General features: G+C 36.0%; 3 protein-coding genes and 1 long non-coding RNA gene across 4 annotated transcripts in view; 2 read left to right on the top strand and 2 right to left on the bottom strand.

Annotated features, from left to right (window-relative positions):
* Positions 1-8,604, top strand: part of LOC107582568 (roundabout homolog 2) — an 83,331-nt gene extending 74,727 nt beyond the window's left edge. The window contains exons 17-27 of the mRNA XM_016268461.1: positions 32-247; positions 352-394; positions 1,282-1,421; positions 1,512-1,781; positions 1,946-2,060; positions 3,871-4,077; positions 4,796-4,950; positions 5,053-5,151; positions 5,270-5,419; positions 7,446-7,585; positions 7,963-8,604. Of these exons, the coding sequence (XP_016123947.1) occupies positions 32-247; positions 352-394; positions 1,282-1,421; positions 1,512-1,781; positions 1,946-2,060; positions 3,871-4,077; positions 4,796-4,950; positions 5,053-5,151; positions 5,270-5,419; positions 7,446-7,585; positions 7,963-7,974 (1,547 nt within the window). The 3' untranslated portion in view covers positions 7,975-8,604. The remainder of the gene's footprint in view (positions 1-31; positions 248-351; positions 395-1,281; positions 1,422-1,511; positions 1,782-1,945; positions 2,061-3,870; positions 4,078-4,795; positions 4,951-5,052; positions 5,152-5,269; positions 5,420-7,445; positions 7,586-7,962) is intronic.
* On the bottom strand, positions 5,333-12,038 carry LOC107582570 (uncharacterized). Its single transcript, XR_001608963.1, has 3 exons — positions 11,588-12,038; positions 7,478-7,557; positions 5,333-5,398 (listed from the first exon to the last, which is right to left on the bottom strand). It is a non-coding gene; the product is annotated as an uncharacterized lncRNA (long non-coding RNA).
* A 4,162-nt stretch (positions 12,039-16,200) lies between these two features.
* On the top strand, positions 16,201-18,645 carry LOC107582618 (lens fiber membrane intrinsic protein-like). Its single transcript, XM_016268534.1, has 5 exons — positions 16,201-16,351; positions 17,569-17,761; positions 17,857-18,006; positions 18,117-18,251; positions 18,626-18,645. The coding sequence occupies exons 2-5, from the start codon at positions 17,587-17,589 to the stop codon at positions 18,643-18,645; spliced, it is 480 nt and encodes a 159-aa protein (XP_016124020.1). The 5' UTR covers positions 16,201-16,351; positions 17,569-17,586.
* Positions 18,646-18,764: 119 nt separating this feature from the next.
* On the bottom strand, positions 18,765-23,146 carry LOC107582617 (heat shock cognate 70 kDa protein). The gene is made up of 9 exons (XM_016268533.1): positions 23,033-23,146; positions 21,703-21,913; positions 20,741-20,946; positions 20,345-20,497; positions 19,711-20,266; positions 19,434-19,636; positions 19,153-19,351; positions 18,909-19,074; positions 18,765-18,771 (listed from the first exon to the last, which is right to left on the bottom strand). Exons 2-9 carry the CDS (start codon positions 21,905-21,907, stop codon positions 18,765-18,767), a joined length of 1,695 nt encoding a protein of 564 aa, XP_016124019.1. The 5' UTR covers positions 21,908-21,913; positions 23,033-23,146.
* Positions 23,147-23,362: the final 216 nt, after the last annotated feature.

Genomic DNA, 23,362 nt, shown 5'->3' with positions numbered 1-23,362 from the left:
TTTTCCATTTCCTCCTTATATCTTAAATCAGAAGTAGCAATAGATCAGTCCTTGTCAGTGGTGAAGGATGATAGTGTCAGCCTATCCGAGCAGATCACAGGGGTGGTCCGTCAGCCAGCTTTCATCGCCGGGATTGGTGTATCATCCTGGATGGTTCTAATGGGTTTCAGTACCTGGATCTACTGCAGACACAGGAGGAGGAAAGAACTTGGACACTATACTACTTCCTTTGCATATACGCCCGCAGGTAACCTTCTTTCCATACTAGCACAAAATTAACAACGTGTGTCTTAAAATCATGTTGTCAAAAGAGCTTTTGTGATAAATTCTTTCTAATATTTTTTTCTTTAGTCGCACTCTCTCGTGGTGATGGGTCGGATCTTATAAATGGAAGGTCTGTATCATAGGAGAATTCAAATTTACCCACAGTAGAGCATGGAAAGTGGTCAGGAAAAGTAAAGAAAGATGAACATTAAAATGAGTATTAATTTGTTTAATAAAAAATAAAAATATATATATTTATGTATATATATATATGTGTGTGTGTGTGTGTGTGTATGTGTGTGTGAGGAGTCCAATGAGAAGTCCGATGACTGTCTTGAGGTGCGCAAACAGTTGCGCTCACTTTCCTAAATGTAAACTACAAGGTACACTATTCGTGCTATCTAAACATACAAGGTGTGATCAAAATTTCAGAGACTATGCCCATGATAAACAACGGAAAAACTACAAGTTACAACCCCGAACTGTGTCTGCGCCAGGAATAAGTCCAGAGTAGAACAGGAGAAGAATTGGAGATAGCCTGCACACTGTAATCTGTGATGTTTTATGAACAGATATATACACTTAATGTTCAAATGTTTGCAAGTGTTGTGTGTTCCTTGGGGTCATTTTGTATCTTTTACATCATGTACATTGACTAAAATAAGTATTTTACCACAGTAAAGTGACTTCTACTTGTGATACTTGACGGTTGTGTTTCTATTTTCTTTGCCTCACTTTAAACCTGTTTTTCTCAAAATTCCATTCTTGAAAATCATAGCTATCAGCAAAATTCAGATAGCCACTATGAACAAAATAAAAAACAGTTTTGGAAAGCTTGAATCCAGCTTTCATATAGTATCAAAACCTAAAAAAGGTCAAATTTCACCATGTGGTGGGTTTTCCTAGATCGCATCACACACACATATATTATTATTTCTTAAAAAATAATTGTAACACTTTTTTATATTTAATGTAAAATAATTTATTTTCAATTAAATGATTTAATTTCCTTTACAGGCCATGTTTGCTGGAGTCACACTTGGGTAACTACCCTTGGCTGGCTGACTCGTGGCCTACCAGCAACTTCTCTCGAAATGGAAAAGACTCTGTCAACTGCTGTGCAGGCAGACTTGATTCCACAGATCAATACTACAACAGTAAGATCTCTGTCATGGGTGTTCCTCTACATTATGGTACTGTCACACTTACAAATCAAATCTCCTATAACTCATTAATCTGTTTTCCAGCTTCAGGATTATCCAATTATCTGAGCCAGAATGGGAAGTACAGCCCAGCCTCTAATGAAGGCGCAATATACTGTACCATTAACCCAGCCGATGCAGATGGTCATGACGTGTGCAGCCTGTACTCTCAGGGTCCAGACCCATACACCAGCACACCAGTCCTCTCCAAAACTGACCTCTACAGCATAGAGCAGGACTTGGATCAGTGGAGCCTTCAGTCCAGCCACAGTGGAGCAGATTATGCAAAACTTCAGTACCCAAGAGGCGAAAATGGTAGGAGTGACATTGATTTCAATCATGAGGGTTAAGGGTTTGGTCCTTTAGGTATTAGGTCGGAATTATGCAGACAGATTGGAGCAACAAGTGCTGCAACAAATGCTGATGTCAATTTTATGCAGATGGACTTGAGTTTAGCCTTGTTTCATGCTGTTTTACAGCCAAACTGATGAAGCAGAAGTCTCTAGGACAAACCTCTTCACCAACTTGGTCTGATGTGTTGTCCCTACATTCAGTACAAAACAAGGATGTTCAAAACACAGACAAAAGACACAGGTAATAACCATTCTAAGGCAGAACATTTGTATATGTCCAGATAAGCATGGTAGTTTGTGGTAAATGTACAAAAAACATGCTGTGATCATGATACATGATCAAAAAGCCATGGTAACATGTCATTGAAATGGTTCATATCTGAAAAACATGGTATTACCATGTTGCATGTCCAAAGACTGTGGTACAGTAAAAAAAATACATGATACTACTATGGTAAATGTCCACAAACCATAATATTATGTCAAATGACCATGGTATTTGTTATTCAAAAATCCATTTTAATACCACAGTCCAAGCTCTTGGTACCAAAAACATCATAATACCATGGTACATACTGTATCTAAAAATCATGGTATTACTATGGTGCATGTCCAAAGCCATTATACTGCACGATAAAACCATTGAAATGCCATGCTGCATGTTTAAAAACTGTTGTATAATTTAAAAAACATGCTAATACCATGGTAAATTTCAAATAACCATGGTACCATGTCAAAAGAACATGGTACTTGTTCAAAAACCAATGTTAATACCAAGGTGTATGTCCAAAAACTGTGGTACAATAAAAAAAAACATGAAAATACCACAGTAAATGTACCATGGTACCATGTTAAAATATCATGTTAATACCATGGAAAATTGTCAACAACCATTGTTCCATATCAGAAAACCATGGTACTTGTTCAAAAAGCCATGATAATACTATGGTGCATGTCAAAAACTGTGGTACAATTTAAAAGAAATGCTAATTCCACGGTAAATGTCAAATAACCATGGTACCATGTTAAAATACCATGGTAACATCGTAGTACACTACATATCCAAAAACAATGGTACCATATCAAAAGAACATGGTACTTGTTCAAAAAACCATGCTAATACCAAGGTACATGTCCAAAAACTGTGGTACAATTAAAAAGAAAACATGCTAATTTCATGGAAATGTCAAATAACCATGGTACCATGTTAAAATACCATGGTAATATCATGGTACCATGTTAAAAGACCATGGAATGTGTTTAAAAACCCATGTTAATATGACAGTACATGTCCAAAATCTGTGTTGAGACCGTGTTACTCTTTTATATTTTTTATTAGAGTCTCTCAGGCCATTTCTAGAAGATTTCATCAACTTATAAACCTGCTTTTCAGTAGCTGTCATCCGACTTTTTTTCTTTTAAGTTCAGACACCTCTGGATATAATTCTCCTTGTCAGAAAAGTGACCCAATATGGAACCTGTGCAACATGGTAAAATGTAGTCTGGGCGATAAATTGTGGTCTTATCTAAACGTATTTGATGTTTCAGCTCAAAGTGACAGGGGCTAATGATGTTAGTGCTTAGAGCCAAGCCGTCCTGGCTGTTTGAGACGCGGCTTCTCGGAATGAACCTGTAAGAATAGCCACGGGTTGGAATGAAGCGGAACCACACATATCAACCTTTGTCCTCAAATGCTTTCTTCCTTTCACATCATATTTTTATCATCACCCTCCATGGATGAAACCGCTTTGACAAATTTTTGATAAGCTTTTTTACAATGCTGTCTTTTGTACCCACATTGGATTCTCTTTTATATTATTTTTTTTACTTTTTTCAAAGGACCACAGTCTGGTTTTATTTACCTCAGTCTTTTATCGTGTAATGAAATCGCTGCTAGATGCATCAGGGGTCCAGAGTCTTTTGATATGTGTTCTCTTTGTGTGTTTGTATGAAGTTTATTTTTTCTTGCTTTGTTTTAAACCTAGTTTGTGTTTTAGTAGTGTACCAATATTTTAGGTTTAACTGGAATCCTAATGTTTACATCTCAAAAGCCCTGAGGAAGATGAAGAGTGGTGTCCTCCACTGCCCGAGCGATCTTATCTGATTGAGGGTCTGGAGGACGTAGCCACTCTGCCTTTGAGAGGAGAGGAAACCAACAGGGCCACGACCTACAGCCTGCAGTCCACAGCAACTCTCACACCCTCCCCCAGCGAGGAGCAGTACCCGCCGAACCTGCACCATCCGGACCTGCTGCCACGGTAAACACACACTTTAAAGGAGTAGTTCACCTTCATGTTATTTTTGTGGAACACATCATGTGAATTGAAGAGCATCCTGGCTGCAATCCTAGGGAAAAAAGCACCCCAAAAGTAACAAAGTTGCTCAGATGACTTTACTATATTACATGTCTTCTGAAGTGATATGACATAGCGATATGTTTTTTGTGCAGAACAAACTTACATTTTAGTTGTTATTTAGGTTGTCCAACCATATTTGATTTGACAGCTTAGCATCATGAATGAATGAATGAACAGGATGTTAATTGGCCATTTTTTAAGTAAATTGGGTTAAAAATGGTAAAACTCCTAAATATGGCCATTTTTATGCAAAGAAGCATTGTTATACAGTAGCCTATTTTGTGTGTGTGTGTGTGGAACAAACTGAAATTTAAGTTGTTACCTAACCATAGTTGATTTGACAGCTCAATATAATCAATGAATAATAGACAGATTGATAGATTGATTTTGAATTAATGGCTCCTAAAAATTCAACTTTGCCATCACAAGAATATTAATATTACAATTTCTGTTCATATCTTTAAATAAATCTTTAAAATATCCTTTCATATCTTATCTTTTCATATCTCTTCATATATTTTTATCTTTTTTCTTTATTAAAACTGATTTTACTTTGTTCTTGCCATGACAGTAGCTTTAGAATCTGACTTGGCAAAACTCTCGTGTGTCTATTCAACAGGAAAACACAGTGTGCACACAATACACAGTTTGCTCTTTCCAACCCAAAGCTGTTAACCAAGACAGAGTCTCTTAATGGCAGCGTTCCCAACCACAGCGGTCCTTGGAGAGTCATTGCTGAAATGGAGGAACTGTTCTCCAACAACACAGGCACAAGTAGGCCCTTCACCGCTGGAAAAATAACAGTTTTTATTACATTGCTGATGATTATGTAGGGAGTACATAATCTTTGTTTACTTTAATCTGCACTGCTATTAGGAGAATATACATCATTCACGTCCTCAATTCAGAAGCCCAGGCCTAAGAAGAAATCTCAAAAGGATGGCCTTGCGAGACGTGAAGCACTGAAACCAGGGAGTAAGAATATTACACATAGTTAATCAATTATTGATTGAAGTAATTAAAGCAGTTGTTCTTCTATAAAAATGGAGTGGATAGATGATCATTCACACTTTTGGATTGTGCGTGTCTGCAGACCTGCCTCCTCCACCTGAGCCCCCTCCTGTAACCGAGGACCCACTCAAGCACATGACAGACACACTGGACAACGGCGGGAGCAGGACGCCCCCACAACACAGAGAGAGAAGATCAGACCGCAGAACAGCTGCACAGTGGAGCACACAAGGTCAGACTTAAGGGGGAGCAAAAAAATCCTTAGCTAGTAGAGATTGCAAGTATCACTATTAGTACTAAAAATCAACCCCAAAATACCTTGGCATTCACATTGCAATGCATTAAAATATGGTATGTAATTTTTAACATAGAAATGGTAAAACTTCTAAAAATGGCTAGTTTTATGTAAATATTAAGCATTTTAAAATGTATTTGTATAAAACAATACTTAAAATTTATATATATATATATATATATATAGATTATGAAATCTAAATGTGTTGTCTAAATTATCTATTTAAATCTAAATGCAAATGTTAAATCTTAAATATAAAAAATAAATAGAAATGTTACATGTATATCTAAAATATGAATGTTAATTGAATTTTTAAAAAATTATGTTTAAAATAAATTGGGTTACAAACTGCTACATATAGCTATTTTTATGCAAAAGTTTTTTTAAAGTTATGCATTTGTGTAAATGTTAATAACAAATAAATATACATGTTGTTCATAAAATCTAGACATATGTTAAATCTAATTGTAAATCTAAAAAATAAATGTTAACTATAGCATTAAATATTAATGTTATAAATAAATTGTATATTGTTATAAATAAAATACATAAATATAACTATATATCAGTGTGGTAAAACAAGGGGGCAGCTTTTTAATTAAACAGGTTGCGAAAAATATGGCCGGTTTTAAACAATAATGCATTTGTGTTAAATCAGTACCTGAAACATTAAGTTTGATATTTATTTTTATATTAAATCTTCTATTTAAATTTAAATGTTAATCTTAAGTATAAAAACAAATATAAATGTTACAAATAAAATATAAATATAAATGTTAAACCTAAATTATAAGTGTTAAATGTAAAAAGTATAAATTAGTAATGTTTTAAATAAGTGTTAAATATAAATCTAGATCTAGGACATTTATATAATTACAAATCAAAACTTTTAGAGAACATGCAAATTAACATCTCTGGGCTTTCTTGACATTGGACTAGTGTGACACTGAACACTTTAGCAATGCCCTGGCAGCCATCCACAGCATCATCCATAGTAACACACTAGTATCGTGACTGCAAGTTTTGCACCACTCTCATCTTCCTTATAAAATGTAGTTGTGATTGATATCAACAAAAATATCTGCACCTAAGCTCCCTAGAAAAAATCACTTAGAACACCTTGAAACAATCTGGCAACCACCCACAGCATTAGCCATTGAACCACACATGGGCAGGCAGTGTCGCTTATTCTTCATCAGTGTTGGGTAAGTTACTCTAAAAAAAAGTAATTAATTGCTAGTTACTACAGTAATTACTTCTTCAACAGTGTAATTAGATTACTGTACAAATTACTCTCTCCAAAAAGTATTTAATTACTTGTTACTAATTACTTTCTAAATCCTATATATCAATCTCGAAAACAAGTTAATGATTCAAGGATAGACATGAAACGGTTCTTTTAATTCTTTCAAATAAATAACAGACATTATTCTGGTCACACTTTAGATTAGGGTCCCATTCTTACTATTAACTAACTATGATTTTTGCCTCAATATACTCCTAATTACTGCTCATTAATACTTAGTAAAGTAGTTGTTAAGTTTAAGAATAAACAGCCAATATCCCAGTAATATTCATGCTAATAACCAACTAGTCAATAGTGAGAATTGGACACTAAAGTGTTACCGATATTCTCATTAACTCACCAAAGCATTTAAAGTGAAAAGGGTACATAAAAAGCATGCATTTTAAGGTTAGACTTTAAATTTCGATGTAAAATCCACTATTGCATTGTATATAAATGTTCTTCAGTCTATACACAGTATTAAGTTCAATTACATAAGAAGTAACTGTAATTCAATTACAGAAAAAATAAGAGTAATGCCTTACTTTACTTTTTCAAGGGAAAAGTAATTCAATTACAGTAACTAATTACTTATTAACACTTACTTAACACCCAACACTGTGTTTTTGTTTTTTGTTTCTCGCTGTATATTTGACTGTTGTATATTTCACTGCACAGATGAAGATTTAATTCAGTATTTCAAAGCAAACCTGCTGTCCAGCGGTCAGATGTCCAGCCACTGTTCCCTCTCCAGAAGCTCTGCCTCTCAATCCTCTGCAACCTCGTGTTCCTTGGGGGCAGGAAGGAGGAGAAATGAGGTTAGATGAGTTTGTGTGGGATCTCTTCTGGTCGCACATGGTCTGAATATGTTCATTAGTCACTGGCCACGCGTGGGGCCTTGGAGCATTGCAGTAAATTAACAATCGATAAGCTCCAGGACACTGAGCGTGCAGAGCTGGAAGCACACTAAATGAATCAGGCAAATGATTACATTTCCACTTTTTTAAAGAACTATGTTGTCTCATGTGGTCTCCATGGTATTAGTATTCCAATGAATATTAAAAATACAACTAATTTGTTTGTTGGTTAGAGCTAGGTAGAATATTACTGCATGTTACTGCTTTAATGTGCCACAACTAGATTGCTTGGCAACAAAATTATGATTTTATGTAATTTTGGGCTTGTTTATTTTCAGAAGATGATATGAGGAGAGGAAGTTGTCCTGTTGTTCACCACTCTACATGCAACATACGCCATGCCGTGTATATGCCTCCACGCTCTGGTCCTTCACCTCTGTTTTTTTTGTTCGTCATTTTTGTCTAGGTATTTTTTTAGAAAAGTTTTTTTAATGATCCATTGTTGTCCTACCTCTGTATGTATATATTTTTACAATGTTTTTGTGTGAGGAAAAAGGCATGCCGGAAGGTGTGCTATTTTATTATTTATTATTATTATTTATTGTATTTAGTAGTTTAAAAAGAAAATCAAATGTTTAAAAAAAATGTCAGAAAATTATAGATGAACATGATGTTTGAATGTATCTGGCGCATACACGTCTCAATGTCTACATGTAATAAAAAGGTGTTTCAACATTTTTGTGAAAAATATAGCAGATATTATCAGGCACAGTCTATGTGAACAAACCATCCAATGATACATTAGTAAGCCTATAGAATACCAAATGTTTCTTGTAAATCCACACTATGAATGTCACCTTACTATCCTGTGCTCACTGAAAGGTTTTTCTTTTCTCCTGGAGAATGATTCATGCCATGTCAGACTGTTTTCCACTAATGCATCAATCATATGCAGTTTTACATGTTCGGATTGCATACAAAACACAATAAATCTCATGTTCTAAGACTTGTTTTACAGTACTGTTACTGATATGGATTTCTGACAGCAAAATTTTGTGTACACTCAATAGTAATGTAAGTGATTGTGAATTTCACAGTGATTCATACTGAACAAATTTCATACCGGATTATGTCTGTTCATGTTTTAACTATGTGAATTCGTAATGTAGCTTTAAGGACAAAACGTATTTGCTTCTAAACAGCATCAGTGCAAGAGCATCAACACAGCTGTCCAAAGCAGAAATGTGCATTTTCAGTAGAAACAAGCGCAGAAATAAATAGACGACACGTTTAATGAATACACAAGTCTGTTTTGAGCGCATTAACTATGGCTTAGTTAAAGTATCTTCTTCTCAGGAGATCATTTAGAAATTTTAACAAACACTTTCTGACCTCTGCATTGGTTCTGAATATAACCCCACTCACCTTGTGCAGTCTAGTCACATTTGAAATCACACAGAGTAGGCAGCAAACAGGCACAGGCTTAATTAACTCACATGTGGTGTATTTAAAACCCTGTGGGCCCCTCTGGGTTTAAACGAGAAAAATTAACATTTGAAAATGTATGCTAGTGTGGACGGGCCGTTGCTGGGATACGTGTGGGTAATGCTGGGTATTTCAGTTAAATATGGGTCAGTCCTGTCCCCAACACTCATTTCATATGGTGTCATGTGTGTTAAGAGAAATTTTTGATGATATCTCAAAGCACATCCCAGTGGTTCTTTGGGACAGCAGACATTTAAAATCTCTGCATTGATTGGTGGGGAGTAAAGCTCCATTAATGCAGCACTCAGGATTGATGAAGGTAGTCTGTGGATTAATACAAGCAACTTTGCTGGATGAGTTTTTGGTAGGACAAGCATTTTGTTCAGATTGTATAGCAACCGGATCCCACATTTGAGAGTTTGTGGAAGAGACTTAAAATCGAGGTTGTTGTTGTTTGATTTTTCTAAATAGATTTTAGCGATTTTAATTTACTTTTTTTTTTTTTTTTTGATTATATCATATAAGGCCTATATTGTCATGGTCCATGGAGGCAGCTTCGTGTTGTACTGTTAGAGTCTCCAGTGGAATATTATCATTTTTTGAGCATGTTAGCAATTTTCAGGATGTATGGAAGCCCATTTCCAATAAATCCTACAGAATAAAAAAGGTAATTGTGAATATTTATCAGAAAATTCTGAGGGGAAAAAAGTCCAAATGTATAGATATAAACTCAGAATTGCAAAGGAGAAGAAAAAATCTGAAGAATTCAGACTTTTTTCTCATAATTCTGTGTGTATATTACACAATTCCGAATTTTCTTCTTGGAAATCCAAGTTTATATCTCTGAATTTTGAGGAAGAAAAGGTCTGAATTGTAAGGTAAAAAGCAGTTACCTTTTTTAGCCCATGGCAAAAGCAGCTTTCATTAATTTTAATTTTTAATTAATTAATTAATTTTTCATTCATATGGATGAATGGTTACAATAAGTTCAATAACATGTATTTAGGAAAAAGAGTGAATGTCTTCAGTGTAAATCAACAATGTCATCAAAACAGTTGACTTTAGTTCTTCACCATAGTTGGCAGGACACACAAGAAGTTCATCAAAGTCAGTCAACTTGACTTGTATGATCTGATGAACTTCCTTGGCTAATTTATGACCCACAATAGGCTTATAATTCATAATTCAGTATTGTTAGACTGAGGATTAGCTTAAAGTTAAACCTCAGTCTAACAATACTGTTCAAATGACCAGTAGAATGGAGAATTAAGAAAATTGCTAAATAAAACAATGAACTGATCCACTGATCTGTAATTGTACCTTTAATACTTAAGTACATAAAAAGTAAGCACTTTTGTGCATTTACTCAAGTATAATTTAAAATGAGTATGGGACTATTACTGCCCTGATATTTCAAGAGGGCCTCTTTAATTTACTTGATTTGTGTTCTTCGTCCACACTGTTTATGAGTGCAGTGGATTAGGGTTTTATATTGTAATTTTCATTCCACATTGACAAACTGAACCGGAGAGGAGCTGGTTGGCTCTAACTGTGAATGATTTCCTATTTTAATTAATGTGGATTAACTGAGCTGCAGCAAGGCCTGTGCTGGATCATTGTCTAATGAGGAGAAATGACTGACAGAATGCATTATTTCACACATTTGTAAATATGGCAAAATGTGCTCTAGAATGTGTAATGAACTTGCATCACTATATGAGATGCAAATGACTGTTACTTTTGATTTTCATTCAAATGTGAATCTGAAAATACAGTTCCAATCACAGGCAGAAGTAATATTTAATAATTTTACAATTCTGGCTCTGAATTTGCTAGTCAGTATTGATAGACAAGTAAAATCTGTTCTTGATTAGGCTGAAAGCTTGAATATAATAACATAAATTCAACACCATTTGAATATTTTTATGCATATACAGACTCTTTAATATTGTTTAAAAGAATTACAATAAGCATGATATAGCATTTATAAAATATATACAGGCATATTCTTTGTTGTAAGTAAATAATGTATAATATATTTAAATGTTTTAAAATATTTATTTATAATAATTTAATTATTTTATTTAATAGTTTAGAATGTATATTATTATTGTACTAAAACAAATTATTAAAAGATTATCTTTAAAATATTATGTTAACATACTGTTAAACCTAAAGAAAAGAGTTTTAGTTCATTCAGATATAGTACTTTTTTACAGTAAATATTCGTTAATTACCAGAGCACAAACTTCAAAAACAGCCCCAAAAACTCAAAAACCCCTAACATTGTGGATGAGTGATTAAAAACAAGAAACCATGAGAATCTGTCTTCACCTAGATCAGGGGTAGGCAAGTTCGGTCCTAGAGAGCCGCAGTCCTGCAGAGTTCAGCTCCAACCCTAATCAAACACACCTGGGCCCGGTTCCCCGATAACGCTCACTCTTAGCTCGCTAAGAAGACTCGAAAGATATATCTTACCAAAGTTGTTTATGTTCCTAAGTGTGTTCCCCGAAGTGTCCCTTAGGAAGCTTCTTAACACGCTGCCTCTTACGTTCGACGTTACAGAGGCGCTGTCCCAAGTGAAGGAGCTGAATTAGTTGGAATCGATTGCTCAGGAATCGATTTTCCACTTCACTCGAAGGTGCATTACGGCGTTAAGAAAGACAACAGGTTCTATGCAAATGAAACATTCCTCAAATTATTCCAGTAACATTTATTTTAACAGTTTAAGTTATCCGTAAAATATAGACTATTAATTAAATTATCAAATTGTCAGTAATATGTTCACACGATATGTTGTGACGGGTAGACGAACCGGGTATCCCTCGCTAATCATCCACCCTCCTTATCCCGTTGTGCCACTTGTGCCGCTTCTTGACATGGGTTTAACGACTTCTAAAAATTATGTAATACACTTTTATATTAATGGTAAGGTACTTTAATCCACAAGGAAATTAAGCAGTGTCAATCTAAGTGCACAATCAGATATAAAGGCTCGCTTGAAGAGGCTGCGTAAAGACATTAGTTTGTAATGTACATTATATGTGTGTTTGACGACGCGTAAGGCTATGCATGAGGCAAAGCAGCGGAAAGGGAATCCTCTGACAACCATGTGACCTGCGTTCAATGCCCAATAAATGAATGAAGATGAATCAGCAATGTGACGTGGTAATTTGGGCATATGTCAACTATTGACACGAATGGTCCAGACCAACCTTACGAAAGTGTGACTTACAGAAGATATACTTAGTGTACGAACGTGTCGGGAATCGTGCCATAACGTTAAGAGAGAGGTTAAGGAATAGGCTAAGAACTACTTAGCGATAAGAACGTTTTTGTTTTTGCACCCTATATACATATGGTGTGGCCATGACTGGTCAAGATCTGAGTCGAGTGAGTTCAAATCAGATGATCAGGACACAGCAACAAGTCTCACACTCCAGACCTCAAAGTCTGTTATAAGACCTAAAGCTGGTTCTAGCTGGCTAAGATGTTTCACAGGTTTAGCATGGCCCAAATCTCTCTAAAACCAGCAAATATAACATCCTGACCAGGCTAAGAGACCAGAAAAATATTAAAGCATTTTTCAACAGGTGTATTTCAGAAGTATTCTAAAATTGAGGCCTTATTTCACTACTTGCGTATTCAGTGTTTGAGCACATTTTTGCACTTTTTAAAAAAGCACTGGGAGAAGATTGGAAACTCAATTGCTTGAAGCCATTGTTTCAGTTGTAAAATGGATTTAGATGAGCACAAATCTAATTAGCCAATTAGCTAGCCAGCAGCACAGATCCACAGTGACGTTTAGCCTAATGAATCCGCCACACTGCGTTGTTTGCCGTGGTTTCCTCAGCACTCTGAAATGAAGCGTGTGTCCCAAAATCAGCTTTTAGCACCTCAGAAGCCATTCAGACAGGCACAGGAGGATTACAGAGACTGTGATCATTTAACCATTGTTGCGTCATTCCAAAACCAGCGCCTATGACGCAGAGGATGACGTCATGATGCATTACTTGCTATGCTGAGGACATCCGCCTTGTATAATTTCACCCCTGGGTACAGAGAAAATGAAGCTTGTATAATTGAGGAGTGAGTTAATACTGCATCACAAACTCTTCAATTATACAAGCTGTTTTCTCTCTTGGACCCCATGAATCTAGTGTCTGTCTCCACAAATCATTAATCAAAAAGCTCTTTTTTTCTACCATTCCTTTGAAGCTGTAATTGTTCAATTTGTGAAGTTTTTTTATTTGCTTGTTATAACTAGTCATATAGTCAACAACACATGCACTTTTTTTGACGAGGTACATAAAATGTAGTTTTTCTTGTTAACAAAAAAGTCAGATTTTATTAAACAAATAACAAAAATAAAACAGGAAAAAACAATGTATAAAGTACAATAACATTGATCTTAATATACAAAAGAAATTGAGACAAAGTAAGTAATTAACAGAGTATTTAAAAAGGCCTAATAACCATCCTGTCCGTTTCAAGCCAGACATAGTACAAAAAAAAGGACTTACCCTCGTTATAATATATAAACATATATATATATATATATATAGGGAATTATTTATTAATTTGTTCAAATATAATAACTGTCTCATTCATTGTTGCATTTAAAAACATTGCAGGAAAGGAAACAAACACAATGTCTGCAGACATATTTAAACGTTAATCTTAATTTTAATTTGACACATTAATCTTAATTTTAATTTGACACAGTGTTAATTTTTAACATTACATCAGTTGCATATGCTCTGCTTTTGTGGGTCGCAAATTGCGTAATGATAATTGTTCGTGAAACAGAGCAGAATGCAGAAAAGCAAGTATACTTTGAGTTACTCATGTGCATGTGCAGAAAAAATGAAACAGTGGAATACCAAAATAGGTTGTGTGTGAATGCCCTTCAAATAGAGGTCATTCATTGCTGTTTCATATTGGAAGGATGATTGGAGGATGGAGGATTCCTATACTAGAATTTTATATCCACCATAACAAATATATTTTTTGAGCGTAACATTCAGTGATGATGTTTTTTTGTAGTTCCACTCCAAGTTAGCATCACCCAGCTTCCCTTTACAAAACAACCCAACAGGAATTTTCCACTGGCTTTTGGATTACTGCAGAAAATAAGCCCTGTGACCAACAAAAGCAGGCCAAAACCTGGAAATGGTAATTGATCATAAAGATTCTTAAACATTTAGTTCATCTTGATAACCACAGACCTTATTGCATGCATTTAACCAAAACCCCATTAACAAAAACCCACTGACTTTGGGACGGTGGAACTGGAAGTGCTAAACTGTTCATTAGTTTCCAGGTTTTGGCCTACCAAAAAGCAGCATCCTATAATAGTCTCAGGCCTTTACTAGTCTCAGAAATGCTGTAGACCTATGTAGTATAAGCAGTATGCAGTGTTGGGAAGGTTACTGTTTCAGATACTTTATTAAAGTAATATAAATGATTACATTTTATTACATTTTTGATTACGTTTTTGATTACTAAATTTTGATTACTAAATTTCTAGCCAATGTTAACTCTTAATCAGCTAATCAACTCTCAGACAGGTTGTAGCCTAAAGCGTTCATTGCCAGTGTGGTTTGATGTAATTGGCAGAAGTGGTGCACTGAAAATTCAACCAAGAGAACCAATCAAAAGCATCAGAATACCATTGCTTTACTAAATGGCCTTTAAATGGCAGGAGGCATTGTGCACATCAAAAACAGGCAAAGCAACAAATGAATATTATTCAACATATCCTAGCTTTTTACAGATTATATACAGATGTAACCCCCTTCGTAATCGTTAATATTTTCGTAAGTAACTGTAATTTAATTACACATTTTTTTCTCAGTAATTATAATGGATTACAGTTACATTTATTTTGTAATTAAATTACATAACACTGTTACAACACAACACTGGCAGTATGTTGAATATGGTGCAGGCCTCGGTGGAACTTACGCCATAACTTTTGCATACCAGACTGAGCCAAAACATGTTTTTATATGTACATATTGCAGGACAGAATTGCTTGAAAACAGAAAACACAGAAGTACATCCCTTACAGAGACACTATGAAGAGTATAGCAGTATGATGGGTGACTATTTAGAGTACTACAAGCACTACTATCAATTACCAGAGCAGACAGATGCTGTTGACAGGACAGGCGAGGAACCACAGATAAAGACAGATCAAATATCCTCATATTCCCTCTGACACTTGGCCGTGGATGTACATAGAAAGAGTTTAAAGTGCTACTTTCTCTCTTTTTATCCTATTTATGGTAGAAAGTCTCCCTCTGCTGGTTGTAAAATGTACACATCCTCGTCAACTATTTTATCCACAAAAGCTGCTTTTGGCTGTAACAGCACCACTTTGGTCATATGGCTCTCTAATCCTTTAACAAATCCAACGATAAACATAGCCAAACCTTCACCAACTCTCCTGGAAAATATCTTAATCATTCACATTTACAAAGTTCCAGCTGCTATTATGTTCAATGTCCTGAAGAGGATTGATGTTTTATTAGTTCCTGTGGGCAGATGAGCTCTCAGATGAGATTATCTGTTCATTACTTTCTATTTTCAGTCTATTGCATTACTTTAATGTGAAGGCTCTAGGTGGCATCTAATGTCTAAGTAGACATGGAGCTTTCAGGGGAGACACAATGTTCACTTAATGGATTCTTAACCTTTCGGGAGACAGTTTAATACTACACTAAAAAGAAGCTTTTGAAATAAATGCCCAGCAGTAGAAATGTAGTAAAGTCAATGGATAAATAATAACCGTGTAGTGCTTATATTTTAAAATCATATATTTCATATATTCTTGCTGTAAAATAAACAAAAAAGTATATAAATGATTGAAACGTCTCCTTTATACCACAAATATTATAATGAAAAACAAGAATTAGAAATGTTTTGACAATTTCCTGAAAAACTGCTCGTCATTTTGTTGTCAACTTTTCTATGATGTTTCTATATTGTCAGGTGAAAGTACTTTGTCATCAGTATTAGTGAAACTAGTGCTAAATAGTTTTGTATTTTCAGCAGATTCTCTTAAGCACTCATGTGGCCTCTCTGATTAGCTGACAGCTCTATTGTTGGTCTCCGCTCTCCACCCAGCTCCTGTGCCCTCACAAAAACTAACTGCCAATAGCTCATGGAAATCTGCCTGCCTTGGCATAATTGAGCTTCCCACTATTCAGTCTGATAACATTTTTTGGGGGAAAAGAGGTAGGTTTTTTTCATATTGTATGTTGATTTGTTGTTGTGAATTGAATTTTTAAATCCCTTCACACTTTACATGTTCGTCTAGGGCTGATGTGATGGGGTTAGATGCCATACATTTGTGTGAAAAAAGTGTTCACAAACTCAGTTATCTTTATTTATACAAGATCAAAAAAGACATTAAAAACCATTCATTAGAAATTATTTAGCTAGTAAGAGATAAAAAGAACCAAATTAATTTAACATATGAATTGAATTTTTAAATCCCTTCACACTTTACATGTTCGTCTAGTCGCGGCTGATGTGATGGGGTTAGATGCCATACATTTGTGTGAAAAAAGTGTTCACAAACTCAGTTATCTTTATTTATACAAGATCAAAAAAGACATTAAAAACCATTCATTAGAAATTATTTAGCTAGTAAGAGATAAAAAGAACCAAATTAATTTAACATAATGAATTTAGAATTGAGCTTGTTCAGAATTTTTTTTAACTTAAGCTCTACCTTTTATGATGGTAAAACTGATGATAAACACTGTTGTTGTTCACTGAAACTAAAAGTTGTTTCCATTAATTAAAATGAAGATGAAATTAAAAATAAATGTTAGATAAGAAACTTAAACTTAACCCTCAAAGTATGCAGTGTACCGCGGGCGGCACACTGGATCTCTAACAGGTTCAAAATCCTTAAAAACAGAAAATGACTGAAACTAAAATAGCTACAGTTTAAAAAATTATAATAATTTTAAAACTTTGAATAATCAAAATTAAAGCTAATACAAATGACAAAAGCACTGTCAAAGTTGCTGAAACTTAAACTAAAATTCAAATGAAAACTGAAAATATATAAAATCAAAACCTAATACATCTATAATTAAATTAATAATTTTTAATAACATTTAATACAATCATACTTGCTACAGTTTTTTAATTAATCTAATTAAAGTATGTTTACATACAGTATGCCAACCCTGAAACAACATACAGAACTACCACATTTTGTTATAAGTTTGATTGCATCATTTAATAATTGCTGTTAATAGTGTTCATCGTCTGTTTTATTACGTCTTTAATTGATCTTTCCTTACATTTCTGCCATATGTACATTAACTGACAGTCACCACTGATAAGCTACTACTAAATATTGTAGAAACTTAATTTGCTGTAAAGTTGCTTTGCAACGATTTGTATCGTGAATTAATTTTAGTATTGACATTTGTCAGTGTGTCTGTAGGTGCAAGATGTACAGCTTTATGGGAGGTGGATTGTTTAGTGCAGGAGTGGGAAATATACTCCTGGTGATCTCCACTGCCACTGATTACTGGATGCAGTACCACAAGTCTGGCAGTTACATGCACCATGGCCTGTGGCGCTACTGTGTACCTGGAAAATGCATGACACACACAGACAGCATCGGTGAGACCGTCACACCATGGACATAAAATACATACATTGAAAAATTTTACAAAGTAAAAGAAAATTACAACTAATCTCTGGTTTTATTTGAACAGCATATTGGGATGCCACCCGGGCCTTCATGATCCTCTCCATCTTAGCTTGTTTCTTTGGCATCATCATCGGTGTCATAGCTTTCATCAATTACTCCTCCTTTAACGGATTTGACAAAACCTTTGCTGCGGGAATTCTCTATTTCATTTCATGTAAGAATGTCCAATCCTAAAAATAACATGAATAAGTTAAATTATTCTTATATATCTAAACTGACTGTACTGTATGTGAAGTCATTGTTTATTTGCATTGTACATCCCAGGCTTCTTTGTGTTGCTGGCTATGGCTGTCTACACTGGGATGACAGTCAACTACTATGGAAAACGATATGGGAACTGGCGGTTCTCGTGGTCGTACATAATGGGTTGGGTTTCTGTGGTGCTCACTTTCTTTTCAGGTACACTTTATGTTTATGTGTTATGCCAGGTACACTTTATGTTTATGTTCATGAAATGAATATTCTGTTATGAATATACACAAAGTTCATTTTGATCAAACTGAGATAGGAGTTGACAATATTTTCTGTGGTACTCAACAAAATCCCACAGCATTTAACTTGGGACATTCCTTTAAAGAACAAGCATTAATACAGAAAAAATTAATTAATGGGATAGTTCACCCAAAAATCTCATTAATTTCTCACCCTCTTGTCATTCCAACCCTGTAAGACCTTCGTTCATCTACAGAAAGCAAATTAAGATATTTTGATGAAATCGAAGAGCTAAGAATAAATAACAACTTCACTCAACAATATCTTCTCTCCTGTGTCAGAATTTGACATGCCTTCATGAGAGTACCACGTATGCGAGTACATTCCTCTGATTGCAAACAAGGCACAGCACATCCAATTCTACGTCAGAACGCCGGCTACTACTTCAGCAGCACCACACGCATGCACCATGAACACGCGTCAAAGACTGACAGTGAAGAGAAGAAAATGTTGAATAGTCACTATTTTTGCTTTCTTTACACACAAAAAGTATTCTCGTATCTTCATAAAATTACAGTTGAACCACTGATGTCACATTGACTATTATAACAATGTCCTTACTACCTAATCTTGCCCTTGAGTTTCTCATCTTCAACTGTGGACTTCATGTTGAAGGCGTAGGACTCAAGGCCATTCTTGGCAGCAACCTTTTCTCTTTGGACATCATCCTCAGCCTTGTACTTCTCAGCTTCCTGGACCATGCGCTCAATGTCCTCCTTGCTTAGACGTCCTGGTAAAGTTGGGACCATTGATTAGGACTTTGGTTTCCAATAACAAAAGACACTCAGGAGATCAAGATTTATGTTACCTTTGTCATTGGTGATGGTGATCTTGTTCTCCTTGCCGGTGCTCTTGTCTACAGCAGAGACATTCATGATGCCATTGGCATCAATGTCAAAGGTTACTTCAATCTGGGGGACGCCACGTGGAGCAGGAGGGATGCCCGTCAGCTCGAACTTTCCCAGCAAGTTATTGTCCTTAGTCATTGCTCTTTCACCCTCATACACCTACAGTAGAGGAATGCATTAAAGGTGAAACTTTGCCAGAAACTGTGGACAAACAAAAAAACTAAAATAAACATCTGCTTACCTGAATGAGGACACCAGGCTGGTTGTCGGAGTAAGTGGTAAAGGTCTGTGTTTGTTTGGTTGGGATGGTAGTGTTACGTTTGATCAGGATGGTCATAACACCGCCAGCAGTCTCAATTCCCAAGGACAGAGGAGTAACGTCCAGGAGCAACAGGTCTTGGACATTCTCAGACTTGTCTCCAGACAAAATGGCTGCCTGGACAGCTATAAAAAAGGAGATATGTCTCTAATGGGACATTTATGGAATATTAGGCCAAAATGATGTCCATTTTCATTACCTGCTCCATATGCGACAGCCTCATCTGGATTGATGCTCTTGTTCAGTTCCTTCCCATTGAAGAAGTCCTGGAGCAGCTTTTGGATCTTTGGGATACGGGTGGATCCTCCAACAAGGACAATGTCGTGAACCTGAGACTTGTCCAGTTTAGCATCACGGAGGGATTTCTCGACCGGATCCAACGTGCCACGGAAGAGATCGGCATTGAGCTCTTCAAAACGAGCCCTGGTGATTGAAGTGTAGAAATCAATTCCCTCATAAAGAGAGTCGATTTCGATGCTGGCCTGAGTGCTGGAGGACAAAGTGCGCTTTGCCCGCTCGCATGCTGTGCGCAGCCGACGGACAGCTCTCTTGTTGTCGCTGATGTCCTTTTTGTACTTGCGCTTGAACTCCGAGATGAAATGGTTGACCATGCGACTGTCAAAGTCTTCTCCGCCAAGGTGAGTGTCTCCGGCTGTGGACTTGACCTCAAAGATGCCATCCTCAATTGTAAGAATGGACACATCAAAAGTGCCACCACCAAGATCGAAGATCAGGACATTTCTCTCAGAACCGACCTGGTACCAGACAAATAAATCAGTTGTATTCAACAATTACTGCTTTAATATTGTTGTAAGTTAAAGTAGCTCACTTACCTTCTTGTCCAGACCATAGGCAATGGCAGCAGCAGTCGGCTCATTGATGATTCGTAGAACATTGAGGCCAGATATAGTCCCAGCATCCTTAGTGGCCTGGCGCTGAGAGTCATTGAAGTAAGCAGGTACCGTAACAACAGCATTCGTGATGGTCTGTGAACACAGATTCATGAAGTGTAACAGCTGATTCAGTCATCCTCTGAATCAGAAAGTACTTGTTCCCTATAATGTTTAAGATGTGTTATTCAAACAGGCCTATTTCATGCTCTAATAAACTGCTGTGTGTCAGTGTAGACAGGTTAGACATGTCAACATCTTTAGACATACAGCAACAAGGGAGATGGTTTCTCAGAACCATTATAGCAACTACAGGCACTGTGTTTGACAGAAACTTACTTTTCCAAGGTAAGCCTCAGCAATTTCCTTCATCTTTGTAAGCACCATGGAAGAAATCTCCTCTGGGTAAAAGGTCTTGGTCTCCCCTCTGTATTCAACTTGAACTTTGGGGCGTGAGCTGTCATTTATAACAGTGAACGGCCAATGCTTCATGTCTGACTGCACAACTGAGTCGTCAAACCGCCGTCCAATGAGCCTTTTTGCATCTAGAGAAACAAATATGGCAACAAACTCTGAACATGTTCAAAAATACATACAGTGGGTACGGAAAGTATTCAGACCCCCTTAAATTTTTCACTCTTTGTTATATTGCAGCCATTTGCTAAAATCATTTAAGTAAATTTTGTTCCTAATTAATGTACACACAGCACCCCATATTGACAGAAAAACACAGAATTGTTGACATTTTTGCAGATTTATTAAAAAAGAAAAACTGAAATATCACATGGTCCTAAGTATTCAGACCCTTTGCTGTGACACTCATATATTTAACTCAGGGGCTGTCCATTTCTTCTGATCATCCTGGAGATGGTTCTACACCTTCATTTGAGTCAAGCTGTGTTTGATTATACTGATTGGACTTGATTAGCAAAGCCACACACCTGTCTATATAAGACCTTACAACTCACAGTGCATGTCAGAGCAAATGAGAATCATCGTATAAATATGTTTGTAAATAGCTATTTTGCTTAAATGAAGACTAAAAACAACTGTTTAGCTACATTTAGATGTTAGACCATTAATGTACAATATGCTAATTTATTTTCATTTTGAGATTTGCCAAAGATTACACTTAACAGTGTTATTAAATTATTTATGTGTTTTAATCTTAACTGACTGAGTGAGTGCAATCTAAATATAAAACTACAGGAAATTAGTATGCACAATTAAATGTCCAATATTGGTTGATACAGATACATTTTTAAAAATCTCAAAATTATATCATGCATAAAGCTGCTTACCAAACACTGTATTGGTGGGATTCATTGCTACTTGATTTTTGGCAGCATCTCCAATCAGCCTCTCTGTGTCTGTGAATGCTACATAACTTGGTGTGGTCCTGTTACCCTGGTCATTGGCAATGATTTCAACTTTGCCATGCTGAAAGACCCCCACGCAGGAGTAGGTGGTGCCCAGATCAATGCCAACTGCTGGTCCCTTTGACATGGTTTCTGCTGGCAGCAAACACGCATGGCAGTGGTTAATATTCATGATGGAATATATTTTAAGCATTCAACCCAAGCCTTCCAAATAAGGGATGTATGTTTGTTTGATATCCTATTCATAGCTCAATTCTTTGTTTACACTATAGGGCTGTTTACTCAGAAGCTTTATTGGCACAGTAGACATCAGCTGATCCTGTAGCCTACATGGACCACAGAGCGGATCAGCTGTCACTGTGTTAAAAAATGCTCTTTCAAACAGAGCTGAGGAAAGCACTTCACAACAGCTTTATCATTCCTTAGGTTTAATTAGTGATTATATGTTTATAAATAAAAACCATGACAAAACAAGTCATCATTTACTAATGTCGTTCCAAACCTATATGACTTTCTTCTGTGGAGAATAAAAGTCAGAAAGAATGCCAGCTGAGTAAAACGACAAAATATTCATTTTAAGTGAACTGTCCCTTTAAGATAATTGACTGCCTCTGAGGGAAAGTTAAGGTTCAGTTTCCTATCGTTTGCTCCAAACTATTATGCAACATTTGTGATTTCCGTAAGCATTCCTGAATTGGAAAAACTGCGAGTGTCTTATTCTGGAATCATCTGCTGCTAGAACATTCCATAACCCCAAATCAAGCCCGCGCACAACACTCAAATGGCATTAACGTTAATTAATTATTAACGTTCGAGACCATCCCATATTATCGCTGGTTCAGAATGCAGATCGAATGCAGTTAAAAATATTAAAATAGCATTTAGCTAGCGCTACTAAAATATGACAGTTTTGTAATTTCCTCACTCGTGTTGGAAATGTTAGCGGAATTACAGCGTTTGTCATTCCCTAACATTCCGCCTAACATCACTTTATGATTTACGACAAAAAAAGAAAGTCATAGCTTAGGGGCAACATGAGGATGAATAAATGATGACAGTATTTTGACTGTTGAGTAAACTGTAACGTTAAGTTGCTAAAAAAAATCAAACCTGAACAGCATCAAACTCAAAGCATATTAATACGTCTTAGTATTCTAATATTAGCAACTGTGCAATAGTTTGTTTATATATATATTTTAAAATCTTTAACTTTAAACGCATAATAATAACACTATTGATCATAATGCTCAGCAGAAACGCTGAGTCTGTCAATCACCTGTGGTGTCGCAGCTCGAGACGCGCGCGATGTCTGCAGCAGAAGGCAGAAGTGTGCTGTAATGCGCCTTAAGACTCTTCCTGAGAACAGTCCAGAACCTCCAGAATCTCAAGAACATGAGACGAGCGCCGCAGCCAATCACGTCGCGCGGCCGCTGAAGCGTTCAGACTCAGAGATGGAGAACGCCAGCAGAGTTCCGCCTATTACACAGCAGAATGTTCCTAAACGGATGAAAATGTCGATCCATAGAGTGCTAGAACATTCCCAGGTAATTTAGAGAACGTTTTGCACTAATCAGAAATCCAG

This window comes from Sinocyclocheilus grahami, unplaced genomic scaffold (genome assembly GCF_001515645.1).
Source record: "Sinocyclocheilus grahami isolate Dianchi unplaced genomic scaffold, SAMN03320097.WGS_v1.1 scaffold46.1, whole genome shotgun sequence".
NCBI classification, from domain to species: domain Eukaryota; kingdom Metazoa; phylum Chordata; class Actinopteri; order Cypriniformes; family Cyprinidae; genus Sinocyclocheilus; species Sinocyclocheilus grahami.
The sequence above is the reverse complement of the archived record's forward strand: the minus strand, read 5'-3'. Positions and strand labels throughout refer to the sequence as shown.